The following is a 23,923-nucleotide window of genomic DNA, read 5'->3' as shown; positions in this document are numbered from 1 at the left end:
TGTCTACAAATATGGTCGGTAATTGATCGATTATCGGCTAAAAACCAACTCAATCCCAACCCTAGTTTTCGCCGAATAATTAATATTTGACCTAATTGTTTGATGAGATCTCATGCTAGGTTTTGCATACATTACAATTGTTAGTTGCTAATATTTAAAATATTAATAATATGAAAATTAAATACAAGCTACTTTCAGAAGATAGATAGTTAATATTTGGGGCTCTTGATATAACTCCTTCAATACTTCTTTTAATATGGAGAAACTCAAATTATTTTACAATATTTGAAAAAAGTCCACCCATAATTTCAGCCATCCATTTTTTCAATTATGCCCATGGCACATTACCACCCATCACAATTTTTTTTATTTCATTATTTTTTAATTATTATTATTTTTTAATTTTTTTTTTTTTGTTTTTAACTTTTTAATCTATCAGGTATATTAATCGACTATGATGAAACATAGTTGATTAAGGAACTGACTACTAAAATAAAACACAATTACATAAAAACGAAAATCTACATTTTTTTACAAAATAAATAACATACATAAATTGTAATTGATTTATACAAATCGTAATCGATCAATACGCAAAAATCCAAAAGCAAATTATAAAATCGAGTAATCTTAGTCGGCTACCAAAACAGTCCATTAACACTTTAATCGACTATCAGAGCATAGTCTATTAACTTAATAGACTATGATGAATCATAGTCAATTAATGGTCCAGTCTGCGCGAATTTCTCTACTCGCGTCGTTATCCGCCTGATCTACTAAAACTCTAGATCTGCTCTCCATCATCACCACGCCGCCGCCACATCACACCATCACTGAATTTGGCGCACAAAAGGATTTTAGAAATCCATATATAAGTCCTAGTTAGATTTAATCCCGCTTTATAAGAATCTAATTTGCATGATTATGCTTAAAATAAAAAAAACCAGGCTAAAACTGAATGTTGTTGAATTAATCTTTGGTACCTTAGACTCACTATTATAGCAAATACCCCTAGTTGTATCTATGATTTTTTTCCAACATAACTTAACTGACTTTTGGCATAATAAGTTAGGTCATATAAGTGGTAAAGGTCTTGGAATTCTGCATAAAACAACTATCTTGGCAAGGATGTTGTGTCTGAAATGCCTTTATGTGATTCATGTATCATAGAAAATCAAATAAAGTTAGATTTTATGTTTCTTAATACCCAAATTCATCAAAGTGCACTGATATTCTTGAGTATATATGTTGATGTGTGTGTTCATCAAAGTGCACTGATATCCTACTCATGCCGGGATATGTATTTTCTTTCCATTGTTGATGATTTCTCTAGAGGGGCCTTTATGTTTCTTATTAAGCATAAATCTGATGTAATTGATAAGTTCAACGCATGGAAGGTTTCAGTTAAAAATCAAATTGACAAGAAATTCAAAACCTTAAGAAAAGATAATGTCATTAAGTTTCGTAATAATGAGTTTGATGATTTGTGCATTGAAATTGGTATTAAGAGGCATAGAACTGTTGCATACACCCCTCAACAAAATGGTATTATTGAGAGGGTGAATAGGATACTCCTTGATATCATATGGTTAGTTCCATGTTAAATACTCATTGAGAGATGTATATATTCTTATCCGATCCATTCACCATTCTTCTGAGGTTAATCTTTTTATGTGCGTGATCAAACACTATTGTGCAAGAATTGAATTGAGTGATTGAGTGTTCGCCTTTACGAATTGACTGTGCATGAGTTGTTGGTGAGTCAAATCAGTTGTGAGAATTGGGTAGGTTTAGGTCTGGACTGAGTGAAACCTAAGTTGGTGCTCGGTCTTGTGTGGGTTACCACCATCCTAGGCTTCTTGAAAAAAAGATTGGACTGGACATAAAAGGGACTGAGCCAAAGCTATTGAGGAAAACGATTCCATGTGTTGGAGTCATTATGGTGATATTTTTCTTACGTTAAATTCTATTTCATTAATGATACCATATTTTTCTATTGTGATTTGTTATTATACACACACAAGTACATACCTAACATCTTATCACCACAAATTTAGAAACTCTAAAAGTATAAGGCTTAATTCCACTTTGCACCCTTGAAATATACAATTTTGGCACTTTGCACCCTCAAAATAAATTAATAGTACTTTGCATCCTCAAAATACAACAAATCATGCATAATGCACCCCAAATGAATTTTTAAAGCTAAAAAATATAAATTTAATATTTCTAGTGATATTTTTTTAGGACGCCAATTGTCAATTTTTTTTTTATTCATCAATCATTTTGAAACCATAAAGTTCAAAAATAAAAATACATTTCATCAACATATTTAAAAGTTATATCTTTTTATCAAAATAAAATATTTTACGAAAAAAAATCATTCAGCTATTCCATTATCAAGTTTTCTAAAAAGTATATTTTCTTCCAACTATTTTCACCTAATATTTTCAAATAGTTACATAAAAGATCCATCAATCGAATAATTTAATTTAGTGATAAAAGCTTATTTTTTTTATTTTTCTTTTATAAGAAAATGTAGTTTTTTTTTTTTTAAATCCGGTGTAATATTTATTTTTTCGCACTTTGTCCGCTCGAAATTAGGTTTGAGGTTCAAGAAAATAACAATTTTTTTTTTGTACCTCGAAAAGAAAAACACCAATGAAAAATGAAATTGCCTTTATTATTTAGTTGAGGGTGCATTGTGAATGATTTAATGTGTTTTGAGGGTGCAAAGTGCTATAATTATTTTTCGAGGGTGCAAAGTGCCAAAATGGTATATTTTAAGGGTGCAAAGTGGAATTAAGCCAAAAGTATAACAAATATATATACCAATCACTCTGCATGCAATGAATAAACAAGAAAAAAAAGGAGATTGTGAGACTCGATAATTTTAACATTAGATAAACAAGAAGTTCAAAGTTGGAGTTATATTTCAAAATACATAATGTTCTTAAGTGAATTCCAAATGGAGGTAATTTGGCATATATTTGATGAATTGAACAAGTAATATTATTCATTGACATTGTCACGTAGGTTTATTATTTCCCCCGAGTTTTAGATTTGAGATATTTTTTGATGTGATCTGAAATAATGGACTTGGAGCAAGATGGAGGCAATGTTGATGAGCAGTCTTCCTCCTTCTCCTCCTCCTCCTCCTCCTCCGCAAGTGGTGGTAGTGGTGTATGATTATTATTAATGTCTAGCTTTCGTTTCTTGATGAGGTCTACGTCTCCATTGTCGTTCATTACCACCATGTCGCATGTTATCTTCTCCGCATAGTACTCTATGTGCTTCTTATCATGGTGCCTTAATCATCACACATTCATACATATACATATAGTCAAATCCCTATAAATTAAATTAATATGAGACATATATGAATATGGTACACATGAATATATATAATTATTACTTAATGGTACACATATATAGATAGATATGTACCTATCGAAAACAACTAATGTAGCGTGAAGGCTGCTGATTTGTTCGACAACAAGAAGTCGTATGGGATGCCCCATTTCAGTTACTATGTCAGGAACAACCTGCAAGATTATTAATTAACTATGTTATATATATGACAAAACAAATACATGATCCATGCATACACAAATTAAACTTATAAACAATGATATTTAACTTGATGAACATTTCAGACATAGAAACATGAGAACTTTAAACAATAAACAATAAATTAATACATAATATACCCCATATTTTCGGCAAAGCTGGATTAGACGTTGAATTTTTTGATACTTGGGATCATTCTTGAACTCATTCTTTTCTTGAAAGGATGACAAGTCATCAAAATCCATACTCCAAATGTCTGACCTTGTCTTTGCAGAAACTGCGCATACGTACATGAATTAATTATATTATGTAGGTGGTAATATTTTGAAATAAAAAAAAATTATTAATATATAATTAGGTACGGGGGATGTTGAGCCACGGCATAATCCCAAGGAGAGTGATAGTACAACAATGTCGAAAAGTGAAGTTGTTGAGGACCCATTCGAGTAACTCAAAAGGGAACTCCTTCAAAGCATCCATCACTATTAGTATGCGTGTTGGATCATCCCTTGATCCACCCGACTCTTCAAGTATCACATCTTCGGCCAACCTACTTTTGCTTATCGCAAAACAGCTCCGCATCTTTCTTCTTTTTTTTTTTTTCCACCTAACTAGCTTTTATATGTATGTTATTTACCAAATATGTGTGTATTTCTCAAATATGATGAAGAAAGAAAAAGGGGTTTCATGTTTGGGTTTCAAATTCTTATATAATGCTTAGTTTGCTGCAAAAATTCAAATAAGGCATTGTGTTTTTAGACTGTATTAAACAACTTTTGGCATTTTTGATACATCCAACAATTTGCTTAGGATGTGATGACATAGACTATGCATGCATACAAGGAATTAAATGACCTGTTGATTTTTTAGATCAAAATAAGTACTGCTATACTTAATTATATATATTAAACGATCTCGAACGATGGTTGATGAAATTTCCAAGGCAATTTGTAATTACGATTTAAATATGTGTTGGAATTTTGACACCTGATTATAATAGTCAAATTTATGTTCTCCCTGATTTCTTGAGATCTTGATTAAATATTTTAATGTCCGATATATTGATGAAACATATACATGCACAAATGCACTCATGAATGATACCAAGCCCGACAGACAGACAATCGCTTTGGGCCTCCAGAAAGTCCAATTTTTTTTAATTATATATATATAACATTTGTAAGAACTAAGTTGTGTAAAATTCTAACACGCAAGTGCATGTATTGCAAATAAATAGTAAAAGTGGGCTCGAGAGAGTCGGATGTCGATCTCATAGGGATACTCAAATTATATAATCCTAAGTACCGAATTGTACCAAGTATATTGCTATCCAGCAATCCGAAAAATGTCGGGTTTTATGATCTAAATAACTAAACTATCTACGAAAGCAAATAAACATGATAAAATATGAATAAAAACGGACCTAGGATTTTATCTTTACCCCTTTGCGTTCATTCTTCACCCAATTAAACCTCTATCATGCAAATTATGATTATTAATTATTAACCGTACCCGAAGCACAAAATTATTTATAATCCTCTTTTGCGTATACTATAATTCTATTATTCACAAACATATGACTATATGTCTATGCAATCAGGTTATGAGTAACACATTAAATAACATGTTTCGTCAATGGTTACCTAAGGCGATACATGTATGTCTATGATACCACATGCAATTAATACACTAATCTAGTGAAAACTACTCTAAGGTTCTGTTATCACCGTTCTAATTATTAAAATATTCTGTCGATTCAATTTTAACAATGACATATAGCAACACATGCATATTAGCCTGATTCATGCACTAAATAAACGCAGATAGAAGAAATAACCACAAAATCAAATTTGTACAATATTTGAAAAATAAGTTCAAAATCCCCACATAAAGTGCTGACATAATTGTAGATTAAAGATTTAATTACTCGTAATTATACGAAGAAAATAAAATAGTTTGGAGACTACAAACTTCATCAAAAGATAAGGGAAGAAAAACTCTATGATTTGAAATGAGGATTGCACGTTTACTCTTGATTTCCGGTGTTGTTGCCGCTGTGCCGTCATTTCGATTCTTCGTTTGTGTGCGTTCTGCGCTCTTTTTGGTCACAAGGTATTTCTCTCATCAGATTTGTTTTCCAAAGTTGCGTTCTCTCGTGTGTTACATTCTCCAAAGTGGCGTGTTCTGATCTTCAAGATTGTGTGTAGAAGTTAGGGCAATAATTTCTTTTTATATGGCTTTTTATATGGCTTTTTAAAGGCTTCCCAAAGCAATCTCAAATTTTGCAAGTTTCAGATGTACGCGTTCGCGCGCGCTATTTCTGACCCGAGAGCGCGCGACACTAATCCTGCTTGGCAGCTTCTTTTCTTGCGCGCTCGAGCACACAAATCCAGACGTGAGCTCACCTGGTACATAACATGCGTAATCAGGCATTTTTCTTCACACTTCTTGCTCTACTTCCTTCATTTACTTTGTGCTCGATTCCGTATATAATAAGATGCACGAAAAATACCTCGAAGTACTCAAAATAATGCAAATGTAAACATAAACAAATAAAATCCTAAAAATGCAAATTACAACAAAAAGCAAAAAGCTCTCAAACATTAAACAATAAATCAAGAAAAGAACATATATGTGCACATTTTGTAGCACTAACAAACTACATAAAAAAACCTTTTTCTTTTCATTTTGTTAAAGTGCCAACCTAAAAAGAACATAAAGCAAATAAGAAAAGATATTTCACCAGTTAACAGTATCAGACACGCAATTTGACATTTTTTTTACAGTTTTGACTTTTTTTTCCCTTTTCTTTTTATGTTAAAGGGACATGCTAAAAATGCCCTGCACGTAAATAAGAAACAAATAAAAAGAAAAAGATTCATCGGTCAACACGTACACACATATCAAAATTAAGACAAAATAGGTTTCTAATTCAAAATTCTCATCTTGGGTTTTTAATGCATAACGCAAGATAATCAAGAAAGGCAATCAAAAAAAAAAAAAAAAAATCACCAAGAAGAAGAAAAAAATTGCTAAAACAAAAACTAAACGAACAAAAAAACCAATTCGCATGTCACTCCATCATCGCCGATAGAGCATTAAAATGAAGAATTCACCCAACAGTTTCAAGCGAACGAAATACTAAATTATAGTTCGGATTGGTATGCAGATGTGATTATACAATTTGAATTGAGAAGTTATAAGAAGAAGTTTAGAAAAGCTGATAAAAAGAAGTAACGAAAAGAAAAAAACTTGTGAGAGGTTTCAGACCGTGTGTTGCAGTTGGGGAGATTGTGTATGCAACATTTAATTTAGGGGATACAAACGTGTTTTATTTCTTCTAAAATAGTCCTAGGACTATCAGAAAATTATAAAAACTGCATTACTGTTTTGAAACCCTAAAGCGTGACCTGTCAGTAAATGAAGCAATGGACTCTCTCTCTCTCTCTCTCTCTCTCTCTCTCTCTCTCTCTCTCTCTCTCTCTCTCCCTATATATATATATATATATATATATATATATATATATATATATATATATATATATATATATATATACTTTTGTCTTCGTTCGTTCTTCATTTTGGTTAAAAAAATCGGTTCTTTGACCGATTGATTTGAGAGGTTTAACTGGTTTTTTCCCGGTTCTTCACCATCCGACCCCGGTTTTATTCTTTTCGGCCGATTTTACCTGTCAGAATACAAATTCAATTGAAATAGTAAAATTACAACGTCAACAAAATGTCTAACTCCCACTTAATTCCAACACTAAAAAGGGGAATAAAAGGAAAATATGTACAACCGTACATGACCGAAGAAAGTGTTTCTGAAAGTGGAATTGTTATTTAGCATAAGACAGAAAATGCCGCTATATATATATATTTGCAAACACTGCTAAAAGAATTTGGTTCGTAGAAGCCGCCGGATGATTCTAATAGATTAGGGTGATAATTGTGGTAGTGTTTTGTCTGACTATTTTGTTTTTTGGAAAAAAGATCAGATTTGTTCTACACAATAACAAGCAGTTGCATCTCGCAACCAAATGTGCGAAGGTGCGAAATATCGGGCTCAAAGCCTAATGCCAATTGCATTGGGGAATGCATATGATAAGCAGCGGGGCGTAATTTAATCAGTGCTGATGCATGCAATACTGCATGGCCCCATGCTGTACTAGTGAGTTTATATCTCATCAGCAATGTACGAGCAATTATTTGGACGCGTTTAATCAAAGATTCCGCCAGTCCATTTTGAGTGTGAACGTATGCTACTGGGTGCTCGACATTTATTACCAGAGTTGCACAATAATATATGCCAGCAAACGCGCAAATACTATATTTCGCGTAAATAATAAGCATACGTGGTATCATTATGCAACATAATTGTTGCATTCCCAGAGTCATCTATTATCTCCACGGGATTTGATATGATTTTAACTTGTGTCACTAGGCCAAAACGCAAGACTGGCGACGCAAATTCGCGACGAATTTTATCTCCTAGCGACGTTTTATCACGGTTAGCGACGTTTTATTTTCGTCGCCAAATCAGTCCAAAATCGACGCCAAATGCCCCGTCGCAAAGTCAGCGACGAAAATACAATTGCGTCGCCAAGTTTGGCGACGAAAAAAACACTTCGTCGCTAAAACCGTATTTTCTAAAAAAATTATTTATTCATTTTTCGCGACGGATATGCATATTCGTTGCAAGTTGTTGCTACGAAATTTCATATTTCGTCGCAAGTTCACTGAATCTTTTGGCGACTAAATAGTTTTTTCGTCGCCCGGCTTTAATTAATTTGGCGACGTTAATGGAATATATTTCGTCTCAAGTACTCATTTTTGTTTGTGACGATTTTGTTTTCGTCGCAAACGTTTTTTTTTTAATTAGTTTATTTATTTTAATTATTTTCTATTACAAAATAAAATCGGCTGTTAAAAAAAATAAAAATAAAAACCAAAACCATATTTACTCAAAAATATTAAAAACCACGATTACCAATTAAATATCAAAATACAACACAAACATCAATTCAAAAATTACATAAAAACTTGAAACCATGAATGTATTAGTTGAAGAGGCACACTAATTTCACTCGTGTTCATACTCCACTATTAAAACGCTCGAGCAAGGTGTTCAAAATACCTCGGGTTTCTTGCAATTGCTCTTCTAATCGATCAACTTTTTCATCTTTAACTTTATTTTGTTCTTGCATTGTTTCTCGGGTTTCCTGCAATTGTTGTAAGGACTCAATTTAACTTAATTGAAACTTAATGACTCAATTGAACTTTTGAAACTTACCCAAACTAGAAATTGATTGAAATGAAGCTCTGGTTCTTCTTCTCTTCCATGGGAGTTTCTCCCCCACTATTTTTTTCTTGACTAACAATACCCTTTGAAGGGTAACCTCTGCCATAAAAATTCCTGGAGACAAATGGAAAGAAAGAAGGGGCCCAGCGGCGACGGGAGGCCATAAGAAGTAGTCTTTTTTTTACCAAGACCACTTAATGAGAAAAATACATTTATCAATTTCCCTGTTTTCCATGTAATTTCGCACAAAAATTAATCGCAACCCTTAAAGAAATACGTCCGAGTACAAAAACTTAAACCCAATATAAAACATCAAGAATATACTGCAAGAACATGTATAACACAAGATTAGCAATAGATAAGACGAATTAATCTGCAAGTGTGGGCAACAATTATACCTAGAAATTGGGAAGGGTCACAATTATTAAAATCACAATTATTCTATCAAGTCAAAGTTACATTCATAAACTAAAACTAAATTAAGGTAGTAGTCGCAACGAGAAAGCTTTTCAATTTTTAATTGACATCAATTTTTAGTAACCGAAATATTAGCTGATATTTTGTCAGAGCTTTTCTTGAGACATACTTCAGTAACATGATAACGAGACTTAAATACTTAATCATAATGATATTTATCATCAGTAAGTGGACAGCTTAAATGATCCAAAGATCATGAAATTCCAACACCAGCAGTGATTTAAAAAATCTTTGTTTATAAATCATGTAAACCATTCTTACATACTGCCTAAATAATAAACTGATTGTATCAGCAGCAAAAAGACAATTTCAGTAAAACAAAATATCGTTACAAATTTGACCAGTAGAGCTAAAACTACCTGAATTTTTAAAACACCACGTACCATTATATTATCCAGTCAAGTAAGACTAACGGCAATATCTATCTCACAGAGACAACAAAGACACTGAGGAAAATTTCATTCTCGAAAGTATGTATCCTATGCAATGGTTGAAACTAAGATAATTGCATATGAAACAACATCACTGAAATTAAAACTACTTTTTATTGGGATATAAGGAGAAGGAACAAAAAAATACAGAACAAGGGTTAAGCACTAACCACACAACATGTTAAGTCCTCGTGGCATGGATCTGCCACTGCTGCTGTGGATCGCAACGCAAGGTCCAGGAGAGACTATATAGGACATGGAAAACAATTTGTATAACAAGTAGTGAGTACGACAAGTATTTTACTCATACTAGATTCTTACAAGAAATTAGAAGAGAAACATAATTTCCATTTGCATATAATACATGTAAAGACAGACCTGCAGCTTCTCAACAGAAATTTCATCTGGCTTTTTCATGAGCTCCTCCCGAGATATGTCCATAAAGTGAACCAAAAAATCACCCTGCAATATCAATTTAAAAGAAAAAGAGAAAAAAAATGAACAGTCTTTCTAAATTGTCACAATGAACCTCTAATACTAACCATAATCCTACGGGAAAAGTCAGTATCAAACCCTACCCAGAAAAGAATGGTATAGCCAGAAACCATATAAAACAATCACCAATCTAACAGTTGATTGACAAAAAACAAAAATGAAGCCGCTTTCTCAAACCCCAAAATTGGAGACAACAGATATACCAGATCATAAACAAACACATACGCATTTCTTCAAGGGACTAAACAAACGGTTCATCATAGATTTAAGATCATGCGAAGGGTAAAAAAAAGGATTTGCGTACCTGCTTGGCCTTGTAGCCGAGGCGGCGGGCCTTGTCGGGGCGAGTGGGGTGGGTGACACGTACAACGTCGCAAACATGCTACGAACATAAAACCGTCGCTAAAAAAAACGTCGCCAGTCTTGCATTTTGGCCTAGTGTGTCTTGCACAATGTCACACTCGAGAAATATATTTATTTTATTAAATATTGAGTGTGTAATTGCACTATCTCAGTATGCAATAGTCATATTTAGCCGTGTTTTTCATGTACGCGTATCACAGTCAGCTCGACCTCGGGTATTTATCCTCCAAGGGAGATATGTACATATGGGTTTACCCAAACAACTCGATCTTGGGAATCACATCATCCAAGAGAGGTTAAACATGGATACACACAAAATAACTCAATCTCGGGAATCACATCTTCCGAGAGAGATATATATACACTGGGTACAAGATAACCCAAAACCCCTTAAATTTGGGCTTGTGATTAATAGCCTCTAAGTTGGCTCTTGACGGGTGTCTGAACTCAACGAGCTTCAGGCTCGGAGATATACTCAGATATTTGGCCTTTAAATCGGCTTTTGACGGATATTATCACGTCTTGACTCAACGAGCTTCAGGCTCGGAGATATATTAAGATATTTGGCCTTTAAATCGGCTTTCGACGGATATTGTCACGTGTTAACTCAACGAGCTTCAGGCTCGGAGATATCTTTAGATATTTGGCCTTTAAATCGACTTTTGACGGATATTATCACGTCTTAACTCAACAAGCTTCAGGCTCGGAGATATATTCAGATACTTGGCCTCTAAATCGGCTTTTGACGGATATTATCACGTCGCTTTTGACAGATATTATCACGTCTTGACTCAACGAGCTTCAAGCTCGGAGTTATATTTGTGATTTAGCCTCTAAATCGGCTTTCTTGTCTCAACGAGTTTAGACTCGGAGTTGTTTTAAATATTTAGCCTCTAAATCGGCTTTCTTGCTTCAACGAGTTTAGCCTCGGAGCTATATTAAAGATTTAGCCTCTAAATCGGCTTTCTTGCTTCAACGAGTTTAGACTCGGAGCTATATTAAATATTTAGCCTCAAATCGGCTTTCTTGCTTCAACAAGCTTGGACTCGGAGCTATATTTTATTTATTTGACGGGAATTCCAACGTCTTGACTCAACGAGTTTTTCACTCGGAGTTATAGTATGACCTCTATACGGTCTCTGTTAAGCTCTACGGGTACTACGCCCGGAGTTGATGGCCTCTAAATCGACCTTAAACGGAGATTATTATTTCTCCAACTCCACGAGCATCAGGCTCAGAGTTAATCTCATAGTCTCTAAATCGACTTTCATTTGAGATTATTATATCTTTTACTCGACGAGTATCATGCTCGGAGTGAACATCATGTCCTCTAAATCGGCCCACGGATCTGTTAAAACTAGCACGTGCTTATAACACTGCTTGGGATCCACAAGCTTGCAAATATAAATTTCAGCAGCAATTTAACAAATAAACAAGCAATAGATTAATAAACACGAATCCATCATATCCTTTGAGAAATGATAGCGTCTAAAATACTGAAGTATTCGCTAATCATTCTCGTTTGTCTTTACGACAATAGATCGAGGATCTGGATTTTCGTAAAATAAAATAAAAAGAAGAATACGAAAATAACAAATCCCTATCGAGCAAAATCTCGTGGTGATAACGTGTTATAGAATAACCCACTAGCTATTGAATTGTCAAAGTATAGAAACGTGTATTATAGCCCAACAAAGTAATATTGCAAAAGCTACTGTAATGAAAATGATAAATATACTAGCCGAAGAAAATGAATAATGAAGCTGTTAACTATCGAATGAGAATCGCACTCTATTACATTCAACTAATTCCTCTATTTATACATAATTTATACAACATAAAATTAGCATTGTCATGCTTTTCTAGGATTAGTACAATACATATATTGCCATGTAGCTATTGGCTTTGATGACTAATGTCCTGTGAGACTTAGTCCACAAGTATCAATTGATATATATTATAATAAATTTAAAATATTAAAACTAATAAATAATTAAAAGTTTCAAAAATTAAAAAACTCGGGTCGAACCCGGTTGAACCGGTCCAACCGTAATCCGAATGCCAGTTTGATTTTGTATCCGGTCCGGTTCTGATAACATTGGGGTATCCCTATTTTTTGTTCAATGTTCAATTTAAAGGGCCGAAAGTAGCAACATAGAAAACCAAGGGGCGCAAGTTTGCTAAATGGATATGTTGGAAGGGTGTATAGTGCAAATAAACCCTTAAAATATCAGTTTAATCCAATTCCAGTCTCTAGTTTTGTTTTGTTTTGTTGGCAGCCATGGCTTTTGGAGCAAAGGAAGCAGCCTCCTCATTCATCTTATCAGTTCCGAAATTCCATTCGTCGAACAAATCTGTTGTTTCTTCTTCAATTAGGTTTAGCAAAGTCTCTGCTGCAGCGCTGAAATTCAATCTCAATTGCACCAAAACAAAACCTGGGTTTCTTCAATTGCACTCAGCAGTGGTAAATCTACAACAACAAGAAGAAGAAAAAGAAGAAGAAGAAGAAGAAGAAAAAAAAGAAGTAGAAAAATGGGACAATAGAAGAAAGCTATTTGTGCTAAACTTGCCTTGGTCTTTCTCTGTTGTTGATATTAAGAAGCTTTTTGGTGAATGTGGTGTTGTTGACGACGTTGAGGTTCTTACTATATTTTTTTTTTTAATTAATTTTTTAATTAATAAATATGTTTAATTAATTAATAAATTAATGTGTGTAATAATGTAGATAATAAAGCAGAAAGATGGGAAGAGTAGAGGATTTGCATTTGTGACAATGGCTACTGGGGAAGAGGCTCAGGCTGCTATCCTCAAATACGACTCTCATGTATGTAGTCTGTCTTTTCCTTTTTTCATATTTTTATTTGAATATTTATTGCATTCTATTGATATCAATATTTAGTCTTATTCATACGGACAAGTTGAATATCTATCTATATCTGCTCTTTGTTTTCGAGTTGGTTTTGTGCAGGAATTGAGTGCTAGGATTATCAGAGTAGAGTTTGCTAAGCAATTCAAGAGACCAATTCGCACTACTGATAGTGTTGTAAGCAGCAGCAGCAGTATTCCAGCTGGAGAAACACGGCATAAGCTGTATGTGTCGAATCTTGGATGGAAAGTTAGGTCCACCGATCTCCGTGAATTCTTTTCTTCCAAATTCAAACCCCTTTCAGTTAAAGTCGTTTTCGACAGTCCTTCTGGTAAATCTGCTGGTTACGGTTTTGTTTCTTTCGCTACAAAAGAGGAAGCCGATTCTGCTATTTCTCAGTTAAATGGAACGGTAATAATTATTATCTAATTTCTTATTTACATACTTTTTGTTCACTTTGCTAAATAATGCATGCATCCACTCTTTCAAATTAATCGTGTCTGCTTCTAACAAAATATGCATCATGTTTTTTATTCTGCAATTTGAAATGTTTTGGATCTTGATTTGTAAATAGCAAAAGGGAAGTACCATTGACTGTATCCTCTGTTGAAATAAATGCGTTGGTGAGCTTGCAAACAAACTTTGATTATTTGATTTTTTTATATCATTTGATTAATTTGGAACATCTTTACAAACAAACTTGTATTTGGAGAAACCTTAACATCTTTAAGGGGAATAATTTTACTCTAAAATATTGCGACTGTGGTAGTGAAACTAATAAGTGATTCACTTGTTATGTAAATATGTTGCTCTCTTTGGTGGTGCATATGAATTTGCTATAATAAAGCTACTTCAGTATCTTTGTAATTATTTGATGATACAGCTTTCAGTAGAAGTGTATGAAAATAGCAATTGAACAAAATATCTGGTTAACTACACACCATCATTTGATTTGATAATGCCCGTTTTGATTATACGATTGCATTAGTTATATTGTTCCGAATAGTAATGATGACAGTATGTATGTATGTATGTATCTTCATGTACGTAGGAATTGTTGGGAAGACCAGTCCGTTTGAAAGCCGCCAGCGAAAAGAACATTATTGGTACTTCTCAAACTAAACAAGAAAAGGAAAAAGAAGAATCGAGCGAAAAGAGCATCATCGATAATTCTCAAAATAAAGAAGAAGAAGAAGAAGAATCAACTGATAAGACTTCTCAAAGTACACAAGAAGAATAATCCAAGGAACAATGCATAAAGGAACAGAGAGTTTCAAATGTTGGTGGCTGTATATTACTCTTATTTTTTGGAATTTCTATCGCGTGTTGATGTATGTAACCATGCCACTACATACCTTCCAAATTTCGTCGATTTTCAATTTCATTTTTTTTTCTAAAAAACATTTGCCTTGGAATCGAAAGTTTAAAGTTTACATAAATTTTCACAAATTTCATTTTTCCATCCAATTTCAATTTATGAGTTGAAATGAAAATTGAAATGCATTTTTGAGCGAACGATTTACGATTTTCTCTCTGCGAGAGGTTTTTTTCTCTCTCTCCATGTGAGAGGCTTCTCCAAAGGATTTTGTAGGTTTTTTTTGATCTGATCTAGATCCTTGTAGCCTAATTAGTTGTGTCAATTGCTTTACTTGTAATCTTCTTTAAGCCTTCAGAACCTTAAAACATTTGTCCTAAACCCTAGATCTTTTTCCAATTATTTTTTCCTTGCTCACATATTTTCGTATTGGCTATCTATCTCAATATTGGGCAGATCTGGTTTGTCTGATAATAGTTATCCTGGAAATCATAGTAAGAAGAGGAGGAAGGGGTGGGTGTTGTTTTTAATGAGCTGTATTTTTTGGAATTGTTAGGGGCTCGGGGGCCCCTTGATAGTTCATTGTATTGGGATTCTTATTCGAAAATTTAACCCCGATCTGCTATTTTTATCGGAGACTAAATGTGATGCGGCAACTCTAAAGACGAAATGGGATATGTTTGTATTGAACGTAAACAAGAAAGGATATCATAGTGGATGTACTTGGCTATTCCCAAAATCTCATTTTTTTCTCATATTGTCCTCATCCCAAAAAAAGAAACCGATAAGTGTTAGGGATTTCCGCCCCATGAGTTTATGTAATGTCGTTTATAAGATAGGTTCGAAAATGATTCACAATCGGCTCAAGAATATCTTAAACGATATTATATCTCCTACCCAATCGGCTTTTGTTCCTCAACGCCTTATTACCGATAATACTCTTGTAACTTCTGAAATTAACCATCACATTCAAACCACTTCTAGGAAAAAGAAATTCTTTATGGCTGCTAAACTAGATATTAGTAAAGCATATGACTGCATTGAATGGAACTTCCTTCGAGAGGTGTTAGTCAGATTTGGATTTCACAACTCTTTTCTTGACCGCTTGTTATGCTTTGTGCGTCTACTGTCACTTATTCTTTTCTTGTGAATGGCTCTCAGTGTGGTCAGCTTCGTCCGTCCCGGGGTCTTCGTCAAGGAGACCCGCTTTCTCTGTATTTGTTTACATTGTGTGTAGAGAACATAATTGCGATGATTAAGCATGAAGAAAGCCGAGGCATAATTCAAGGTGTTCAAATTGCGTCTGCAACACCAATTCTAACAAACCTTTGATTTGCAGACAACACCTTAATCTTTTGTAGAGCGACTGAGGAAGAGGCGACAACACTTAAACGTGTCTTGGAGAAATTTGCAAGAGTATCAGCTCATTAATCTTGAAAAATCGTCTATGACTTTTAGCCCGGGTTTACCAATAGGGCTGAAACAATCGATTGGACAGAAACTTGGTTTTCTCATAGTTGATAATTTTAATAAGTATTTGGGGATGCGAATAACCCTTGGACGTACACGGAAGGAGATTTTCAGCTTTATGCGAGATAGAATTTGGGCTCGGGTTAATGTGATATATTTGTTTAAATCCGAGGTCAATGTGTAATATTGAGGAAGTTAGAGTATAATGGATGGAATAGATAAAAATTATATTACGACGGATATTCTAAACTAAAGGACATGGGCATGAGTTTATTTGAAAGACTGTTTTTTGTGTGGACCAATGTGCATTTAAGTCCCTTGTGTCTCTCTTTGCCATTTGACCTCTAAACATAAATTAACTACTAAAGAGTAAGTCCTTTCTTGTTAAATTACAAACATGACAAATAGGCACATGACAAGGGCACTTAATTAAAAGAGGGACATCCAACTTTTTTGTCTTTCAAATAAATCCAGCCCATTCAAACTTATTTGCAAATAAGAAAAACACGTTTATATATACCAAAATTACCCCCAATTCATTGAAACCCAATTCAACTCCAATTTCATGATTTATACCCCAATTTAGCCCAATTTCATCAATTAACCAATTTTAACCCTAATTTCAATTTTGACCCCAATTTTAACCCTAATTCTTATCAATACCACCCATTATGCTCTAACTTCCTTAATATTACACATTAACCCCGGATTTAAACAAATATATCACATTAACCCACAAAACTTTTTTTTTCCTGAAATTTTTTTCCGGCCGGTCAACTGCCGTTGACCGCCGGGTCTCCGGCGTTGACTTTTTTTTTTCTTATAATTTTTTTTTCTTAAAAAAAAATTTAATTAATATTACTGTCTTGGCTGCCAAATTACTGTCTCCGGCAGTTATTTAACTGTCGGAGACTGTAATTTAACTGTTAATTGACTTTTTTTTTTTTTCAAAAATAATTTAATTAATATTACTGTATTCGTTGCTAAATTACTGTCTCCAGCAGTTATTTAACTGTTGGAGACAGTGATTTAACTGTTAATTGACTTTTTTATTCTAAAAAATATTTTTAATTAATATTACTGTATTCGTTGCTAAATTACTGTCTCCAGCAGTTATTTAACTGTTAATTGACTTTTTTTTTTAATTTTTTTTCTTAAAAAAAATATTTTAATTAATATTATTGCTTTGGATGCTAAATTACTGTCTCCAACAGTAATTTAACTGTCTTAGACAATAATATTAATAATATTACTGTTCGAAAAAATAATATTCATAATATTACTGTCCCAAACAGTAATATTACCGTCTGAGACAGTAATTTAGTAGCCAAAACAATAATATTAATTAATTTTTTTTTCTAAGTAAAAAAAATTCAAAAAAAAAAAAAAAGTCAACGTCGTAGAGCGGCGGTCAAAGGTGGTTGACCGGCCGGAAAAAAATTTCAGGAAAAAAAAAAGTTTAAAAAAAAAAAAAATGTCAACGCCGGAGACCGGCGGTCAGCGCCGGAATCTGGCCAGAAAAAAAATATTTCAGAAAAAAAAATTATTTTCTGAAAAAAAAAGTTTTGGGGGTTAATGTGATATATTTGTTTAAATCCAGGGTCAATGTGTAATATTAAGGAAGTTAGATGTAACACCCCACGACTCCGGTAATTTAATTTTTCATTAATTAGCATCTATTTAATTAACGTGACTTTATTTCTTATGTGCGTTTATTAGTTTAAGATTTTATTTATGTGATAACCGGTGAAGTTTCATATAGAATGCATTAATCCGAAATAATTTTAGACGAATTTAAATCGATCATCTTAGTTAATTATTAATCTAGAAATTAATTATACTCCTCTATTTGCTAGAACTTATTTGTTAGGAGAATTTTTAAATCACATATTTTCTTAAATAAAAATAGAAAATCCCTCCTATTCATCCCTCAATTTTGACCATGGTACAACACAGGACCAAATATTTTCCTTGAGTACAATCCTTCTCTAGGTGAGCCCATGTACATTAAGATTTTCCTTTTTTGAATTTCTTTTGGAGAGTTAAATGAAATTGCAAAGAAGTCCCTCTAGATAATTCCTAAGTTTTTTCTAAATTGCAAAGAGACCACTCCTTAATCATTAAGCATGCAAGTCCCTCACAACTCTATAAATAGAACCCAAGCCTTCATCGATTTCTCATTTTTTCTCTCCACATTCTAAAGATCAAAATCTCTTTCTCTTCTCCTCCATTTTCGAAATTAGAAGTGTAGGAAAGCCCCAAAATCTCTCTTTCAAGAATAAAATTCTTGGCCAAAGGAGTAAGTGTTCTTCATCTTCTTTCTTTTCTTCATTTTCGAAAATTTCAAGAAGCTAAGCTTCTTCTTCCTCTCTCTCTAAAATTTCTTCTTCTCCTCCTTGTAGAAAGGAAATAACACCCTTCCAAATTTCTAAGGAGATTAAGGTGAGAATTTTCGAATTCTTGCTACAAGTGCTTCAACACCAATAGTATTTTTCTTCTCTTTAATTTCTTGTTAATGTTCTTGTGGTGACCGAAAACTAAAGGAGGAAGAAAATAAAACTTTGTGTTTAATTTGTGCTTTGATCATCCATGCATGTAAGAATCTAAGCTTTAAATGATATAATCTTGAAGAACTAAGAATAATATTGTAATTTTATTTATGTATATATACTAGACCTGCGTGATCTTAAGGAAACTTCGATCCATGGTTTTCGTAAACCTGCGTGGTCGAAGAAAGTACTTGATCCATGGTTTATTTATAATCTATATGTGCTATATATATAAGTATATGTTTCTATGTGCATATATATATCGACCTACGCGGTTGTAAGTGTACTCCCTTCGGGTCGAGGAAGCTTGCAATCCATGGTTTATGATCTATGAGTAATAAGATAATATACGAAGATAAAAACCGAGGACAAGATTAATAAAAAAAAATGGAATTTTGTGTGATTGAATTGTTGATGGTTCGAATATTTTGGAAAGAAAATGAAATAAATGAAAATTTGGTGCTACTTGAAAGAAAACTTCAAGTCTCTTGAGAAAGAGGGCTTGAACTTTAATTAATGAAACTTGGTGATAGTAATTATAAATAATCGAATGCTTTTAGTTGTTTTGCTATATGTGTAAATATGTGATCTATGTTCTTTGTTTGAGTTGTTGTGTGTCTTACTTGCTTTTGTGATTTTGTGACAAAACTATGTGCCTTTGTGAAATATGTGGAAATATGTGTGCTTATGTGAAAGCTAACTTTGAATATGTGAAATGAAGAATATATACTAACTTCACTTGCACGTTTTTAAAGTTGGAAAATCTTGTAAAACATAGATCGAATAAGCACGGGGTATGAGGGACCGGTACCCCAAAAATGATATGAAGAGTGTGTGGTTTGATTCCACTTATGAAACGGGTTCCAAATAAATGAAGGCTTATTGTCTATGATTTTACTTGATTTTTCCAAAGGATATCCGAACAAAAATGTTTTTCTCACACATTGTATGAGCACTTGAATGAATGTGTGTGTAAAAGAATGACGACTCCCTTGTAAGGGATTTACTCTTATTCCTTATGAAATGATGAAAGGAAGGTCTAAGAGGTAATCCGAGAAGGTAAAGGTAAATTGGTAAAGTTCCTCAATGAAATGACGATTGAGGTAAAATCGAAATGTTTTTATTGTGTATATGTGTGATTTGAGATGGGATATATACATATATACATATCATAAATATATGCTTGTTTGACTATGTGTATTCGGTATTTCTTCGAAATTCTCATTGAGTCCAAAAGACTCATATAGGTGTTGAAATGCTTGTAGGTACTTTCAATCCCGAGCACGAGTCGTAAAGTTGGAGTCGAGTTCGAGGATCGAGGGATGTGTTCATATGGAAGGCGTGTGGATCTTGTGTGCTCTTAATTTAGCCATATTGTTTTACTTATATAGTTTAATTTTAAAGACTTTCGATACCGTCGTAGATATCTATTATCGTACTCTTCCACCCCTCGGGGGATCTTATTAGTAAGAACATTGCATCTAATAATAATTAGGATTTTGATTTCCTCTTTTTGCCAAACTTCTATATAATGCTTATCGGTTAATTATTTGTTGTGTTCTGCCCTGTTGTTCGATAATCCGTATTAAATATACTTTCTGTTTAGAATTGCATGAAATTTTACAGAGTTGTAGGTCTTTCTGTTAGGGTTATTTTGGTAGGTCTTTTGCATCATTTGGACAAGTCAGGAATTTATTATGAATTAATTTCCGTAACTGTGCACATGCTGAGTCATTTTAGGACATGCATCAATATATGAAGTTTTCTTACTCAAATGAATCCATTTAACTTGGAATATGTTCCTAACTCACTTATCTACTTTCGTATAAAATTTGGTAGTTTTTAGAACAGTAGGGAATTTATAAATAATTTTCAAAGCTCCCTCTCCTGTTCTGGATTTTTAAACTGTACAGTTGCATATGTTTAATTATTTCTCTCAAATGGCTAATGATATTTTAAAACTGTTTTAACTGAGAAATTTCGACCCATATTAGAGTATGTGATTAAATTTTCAAAGTGTTTTCGTGAAGGGTTCAAGAGATATTAATTTTCTAAGTTGATCTACCAAATCTGTCCGAAATTCCTAATCTTTACTCTTGATAATTTCAATAATCTAGTCATGCATGTTCCTTTTGTGATGTTTGGTGAAGTGTATATGATATAGTATTATGTGGACACTCTCCCTCTGATTTTAAAAGAAAAATTTATGCGTAACTTTCTATTGGTAGAAGGTGATTTTTAAAACGAGCATTCCACACTCATTATTTTCTATAAGTCTTCCGCTAGCATATTTTAAACTACTAAGTAAGTGTAATTAGAAAATGGGTGTCACACATACGTGGTATCAGAGCAACGTTCCCCGGAAACTTCTATATGAACTTAAAGATCTCCGAGATTCTCGAAGTACGACATCGACTAAACACTCGGGCAGGTATCTATGTATATATATGCTTATGTGCAAAAAAAAATAAAATTATTTGACTAATGTGAAATGTTTATTTATTTAAAGTATTAATATGTCGGGAGCACAAACTCGAGCTCAAAATGCCGCTACCGATCCGAACGATCAATCTCGCACCATACAAGACCTCACCGCCCTCGTCCGAGAACAAAATGAACAAATTCAACGCCTTGTTAACCTCCAAAACCAAAACCCTCCACCTCCACCACCTCAAAATACCGCACCCCAAGCCATTTACGAAAGGTTTCTAAGGATGCACCCCGCCGAATTCCATGGAGGCCCCGATCCAACCATAGCCGAAGAATGGATCAAATCCCTAGAAGTCATTTTCGACTACATGGAAATGTCCGACCGAGATCGAATCCATTGTTCTCTTTTCCTATTGAAGAACGAAGCCCGTCATTGGTGGGAAGGTACCAAAGAAGGAATCGACCTAACAACACGTGGAGCGTTTTCAAAATCTTGTTCTTCGAAAAGTACTTCTCCAAAAACCTCCGAGCTCAGAAGCTAAAGGAATTTCTCGAGCTAAAGCAAGGCAACTTGTCCGTAGCCGAGTACGTTAGGCGATTCGAACAAGGATGTCTCTACGCCCCATTCATATCCCGAGACGCTGACGAAAAGGCCAACCATTTCCTTAGAGGCCTCAACCCGGTGATTCAACGAGATGTCCGCATGTCTTCCGTAACGACTTTTCGGAAAATAGTCGACAAAGCACTCGAAGCAGACCAAGCCGAGCAAGAGATCCGTCAATCTCGATCCGTTCCACCCGCCACTACTCACAAATGGAAGAGGCCCCACACCGGATCGAGCCAAAACAAGGGGAAACGTCCAATGATTCAAAACAATGCTACACCACCAGCCCGACCGATTTTCCCAAAGTGCCAGAAACCTCACTTTGGACCCTGCGTTCAAGGAACCAACAATTGTTATCGCTGCGGAAAACCAGGGCACTTGATAAGGGATTGCCCACAACCCCCGCCGCAAAACCGAGCTCTCGGTCGAGTGTTCGCTATGACCAAAGATCAAGCCGAAGCCGACCCTTCGATGATAGCAGGTACAATTTACGTTTGTAACAATCTCGTTTATGCTCTAGTTGATTCCGGATCGACTCACTCATTCGTCTCGAGTACCCTCGCCGCCAAGTTCCCGATAACCCCCACCACATCTAGTGAATTATTCACAATTCGCTTACCATCCGGCAATGACTTAGAATCCGACCTCTTTTTCAAAGATTGCCCACTCCAAATCCAAAAGAAACCACTCAATTCCGACCTCATAATTCTCCCTATAGACCATTTCGAAGTAATTCTCGGAATGGATTGGTTGTCCAAATATAATGCCCAAATCAATTGTGCGACCAAAACCGTCTATCTTTCCTTACCAAATGGCCAAATAGTAGAATTTCAAGGGTCCTCTTCACCCTCACTACAAATCCTCTCCGCCGTCAAAACACTTAAACTCGCTCGTAAAGGGCATTGTTGTCATTTGGTCGACATAGTGGAAATTTCCGACACAAATAAACCCGACCCTTCAAAAGTACCCATCGTTTGTGATTTTCCCGATGCCTTTCCCGAAGATCTCCCCGGTCTCCCACCCGATCGTGAAATCGAATTCGAGATCAACCTAATTCCCGGCGCAACTCCCATATCCAAAGCACCCTACCGCATGGCCCCGTTAGAACTTAAAGAACTCAAGGACCAAATTCAAGAGCTTATCGATAAGAAGTTTGTTCGCCCTAGCTTCTCTCCTTGGGGCGCTCCCGTCCTATTCGTCAAAAAGAAAGACGGAACCCTCCGCCTATGTATCGACTACCGAGAGCTTAACAAAGTCACGATCAAAAATAAATATCCTCTACCGAGAATCGACGACCTTTTCGACCAACTCCAAGGCTCCACGGTGTACTCAAAGATCGATCTCCGTTTCGGATATCACCAATTGAAAATCAAGAAGGAAGATATCCCAAAATCCGCTTTCCGAACTCGTTACGGCCATTACGAATTTGTAGTAATGCCGTTCGGTCTAACCAACGCCCCAGCCGCTTTCATGGATCTAATGAACCGAATCTTCCGGAAGTACCTCGACCAATTTGTGATCGTCTTCATCGATGACATCTTAATCTACTCCCGAAATGATGAAGAACACGAAGAACATTTGAGAATCGTGCTCCAAACCCTCCGAGAAAACCAACTTTACGCAAAATTCTCCAAATGTGAATTTTGGTTACGCCAAGTCCACTTCCTTGGGCACATGATCTCGAAAGAAGGAATATCGGTTGATCCAAGCAAGATCGAAGCCGTTTGCAATTGGCCGACTCCCCGAAATGTTGGAGAAATTCGAAGCTTCCTCGGTCTCGCGGGTTACTATCGACGATTCGTTCCGAACTTCTCCAAAATCGCTTCTCCACTCACTCGATTGACCCGAAAAGAAGCCAAGTATCAATGGACCGCCGAATGTGAGTCTAGCTTCCAAGAGCTCAAGAACCGATTAACTTCCGCCCCAATTCTTGCCTTACCCGACAAAACCGGAAACTACGTAGTCTATAGCGATGCTTCCAAGCATGGACTTGGAGCCGTCTTGATGCAAAATGGGAACGTAATTGCCTATGCCTCTCGTCAATTGAAAGA

General features: G+C 34.8%; 2 protein-coding genes and 2 long non-coding RNA genes across 6 annotated transcripts; 2 read left to right on the top strand and 2 right to left on the bottom strand.

The window, feature by feature from the left end:
* Nucleotides 1–2,920: 2,920 nt before the first annotated feature.
* LOC105961613 (uncharacterized) lies at nucleotides 2,921–4,152 on the bottom strand. The gene is made up of 4 exons (XM_012985845.2): nucleotides 3,933–4,152; nucleotides 3,711–3,847; nucleotides 3,448–3,545; nucleotides 2,921–3,309 (listed from the first exon to the last, which is right to left on the bottom strand). The coding sequence occupies exons 1-4, from the start codon at nucleotides 4,150–4,152 to the stop codon at nucleotides 3,042–3,044; spliced, it is 723 nt and encodes a 240-aa protein (XP_012841299.2). The 3' UTR covers nucleotides 2,921–3,041.
* A 4,377-nt stretch (nucleotides 4,153–8,529) lies between these two features.
* Nucleotides 8,530–10,639, bottom strand: LOC148772838 (uncharacterized). Of its 3 annotated transcripts, none has more exons than XR_016031884.1 (5): nucleotides 10,580–10,639; nucleotides 10,159–10,242; nucleotides 9,951–10,025; nucleotides 8,864–9,096; nucleotides 8,530–8,792 (listed from the first exon to the last, which is right to left on the bottom strand). It is a non-coding gene; the product is annotated as an uncharacterized LOC148772838 (long non-coding RNA). The 3 variants fall into 3 exon arrangements; XR_016031885.1 differs by having other exon boundaries at nucleotides 8,864–9,065; XR_016031887.1 differs by having other exon boundaries at nucleotides 8,864–8,986.
* A 2,099-nt stretch (nucleotides 10,640–12,738) lies between these two features.
* LOC105961623 (RNA-binding (RRM/RBD/RNP motifs) family protein) lies at nucleotides 12,739–14,943 on the top strand. Its single transcript, XM_012985858.2, has 4 exons — nucleotides 12,739–13,276; nucleotides 13,364–13,462; nucleotides 13,607–13,915; nucleotides 14,556–14,943. The coding sequence occupies exons 1-4, from the start codon at nucleotides 12,920–12,922 to the stop codon at nucleotides 14,742–14,744; spliced, it is 954 nt and encodes a 317-aa protein (XP_012841312.2). The 5' UTR covers nucleotides 12,739–12,919; the 3' UTR covers nucleotides 14,745–14,943.
* Nucleotides 14,944–18,477: 3,534 nt separating this feature from the next.
* Nucleotides 18,478–21,732, top strand: LOC148772837 (uncharacterized). The gene is made up of 3 exons (XR_016031879.1): nucleotides 18,478–18,588; nucleotides 18,692–18,731; nucleotides 20,104–21,732. It is a non-coding gene; the product is annotated as an uncharacterized LOC148772837 (long non-coding RNA).
* Nucleotides 21,733–23,923: the final 2,191 nt, after the last annotated feature.

The sequence above is a fragment of the Erythranthe guttata genome, chromosome 1 (genome assembly GCF_056151865.1).
Source record: "Erythranthe guttata isolate IM_541 chromosome 1, IM_541, whole genome shotgun sequence".
In the NCBI taxonomy this organism is placed as follows: domain Eukaryota; kingdom Viridiplantae; phylum Streptophyta; class Magnoliopsida; order Lamiales; family Phrymaceae; genus Erythranthe; species Erythranthe guttata.
The sequence above is the reverse complement of the archived record's forward strand: the minus strand, read 5'-3'. Positions and strand labels throughout refer to the sequence as shown.

Coding starts and splice junctions, on each gene's coding strand:
- LOC105961623 (XM_012985858.2), top strand. CDS start 12,920: ATGGCTTTTGGAGCAAAGGAAGCAGCCTCCTCATTCATCTTATCAGTT. Junction 13,277..13,363: donor GTGTTGTTGACGACGTTGAG/GTTCTTACTATA, acceptor GTAATAATGTAG/ATAATAAAGCAGAAAGATGG. Junction 13,463..13,606: donor TCCTCAAATACGACTCTCAT/GTATGTAGTCTG, acceptor GGTTTTGTGCAG/GAATTGAGTGCTAGGATTAT.
- LOC105961613 (XM_012985845.2), bottom strand. CDS start 4,152: ATGCGGAGCTGTTTTGCGATAAGCAAAAGTAGGTTGGCCGAAGATGTG. Junction 3,848..3,932: donor GCCGTGGCTCAACATCCCCC/GTACCTAATTAT, acceptor ACGTATGCGCAG/TTTCTGCAAAGACAAGGTCA. Junction 3,546..3,710: donor AGCTTTGCCGAAAATATGGG/GTATATTATGTA, acceptor ATAATCTTGCAG/GTTGTTCCTGACATAGTAAC.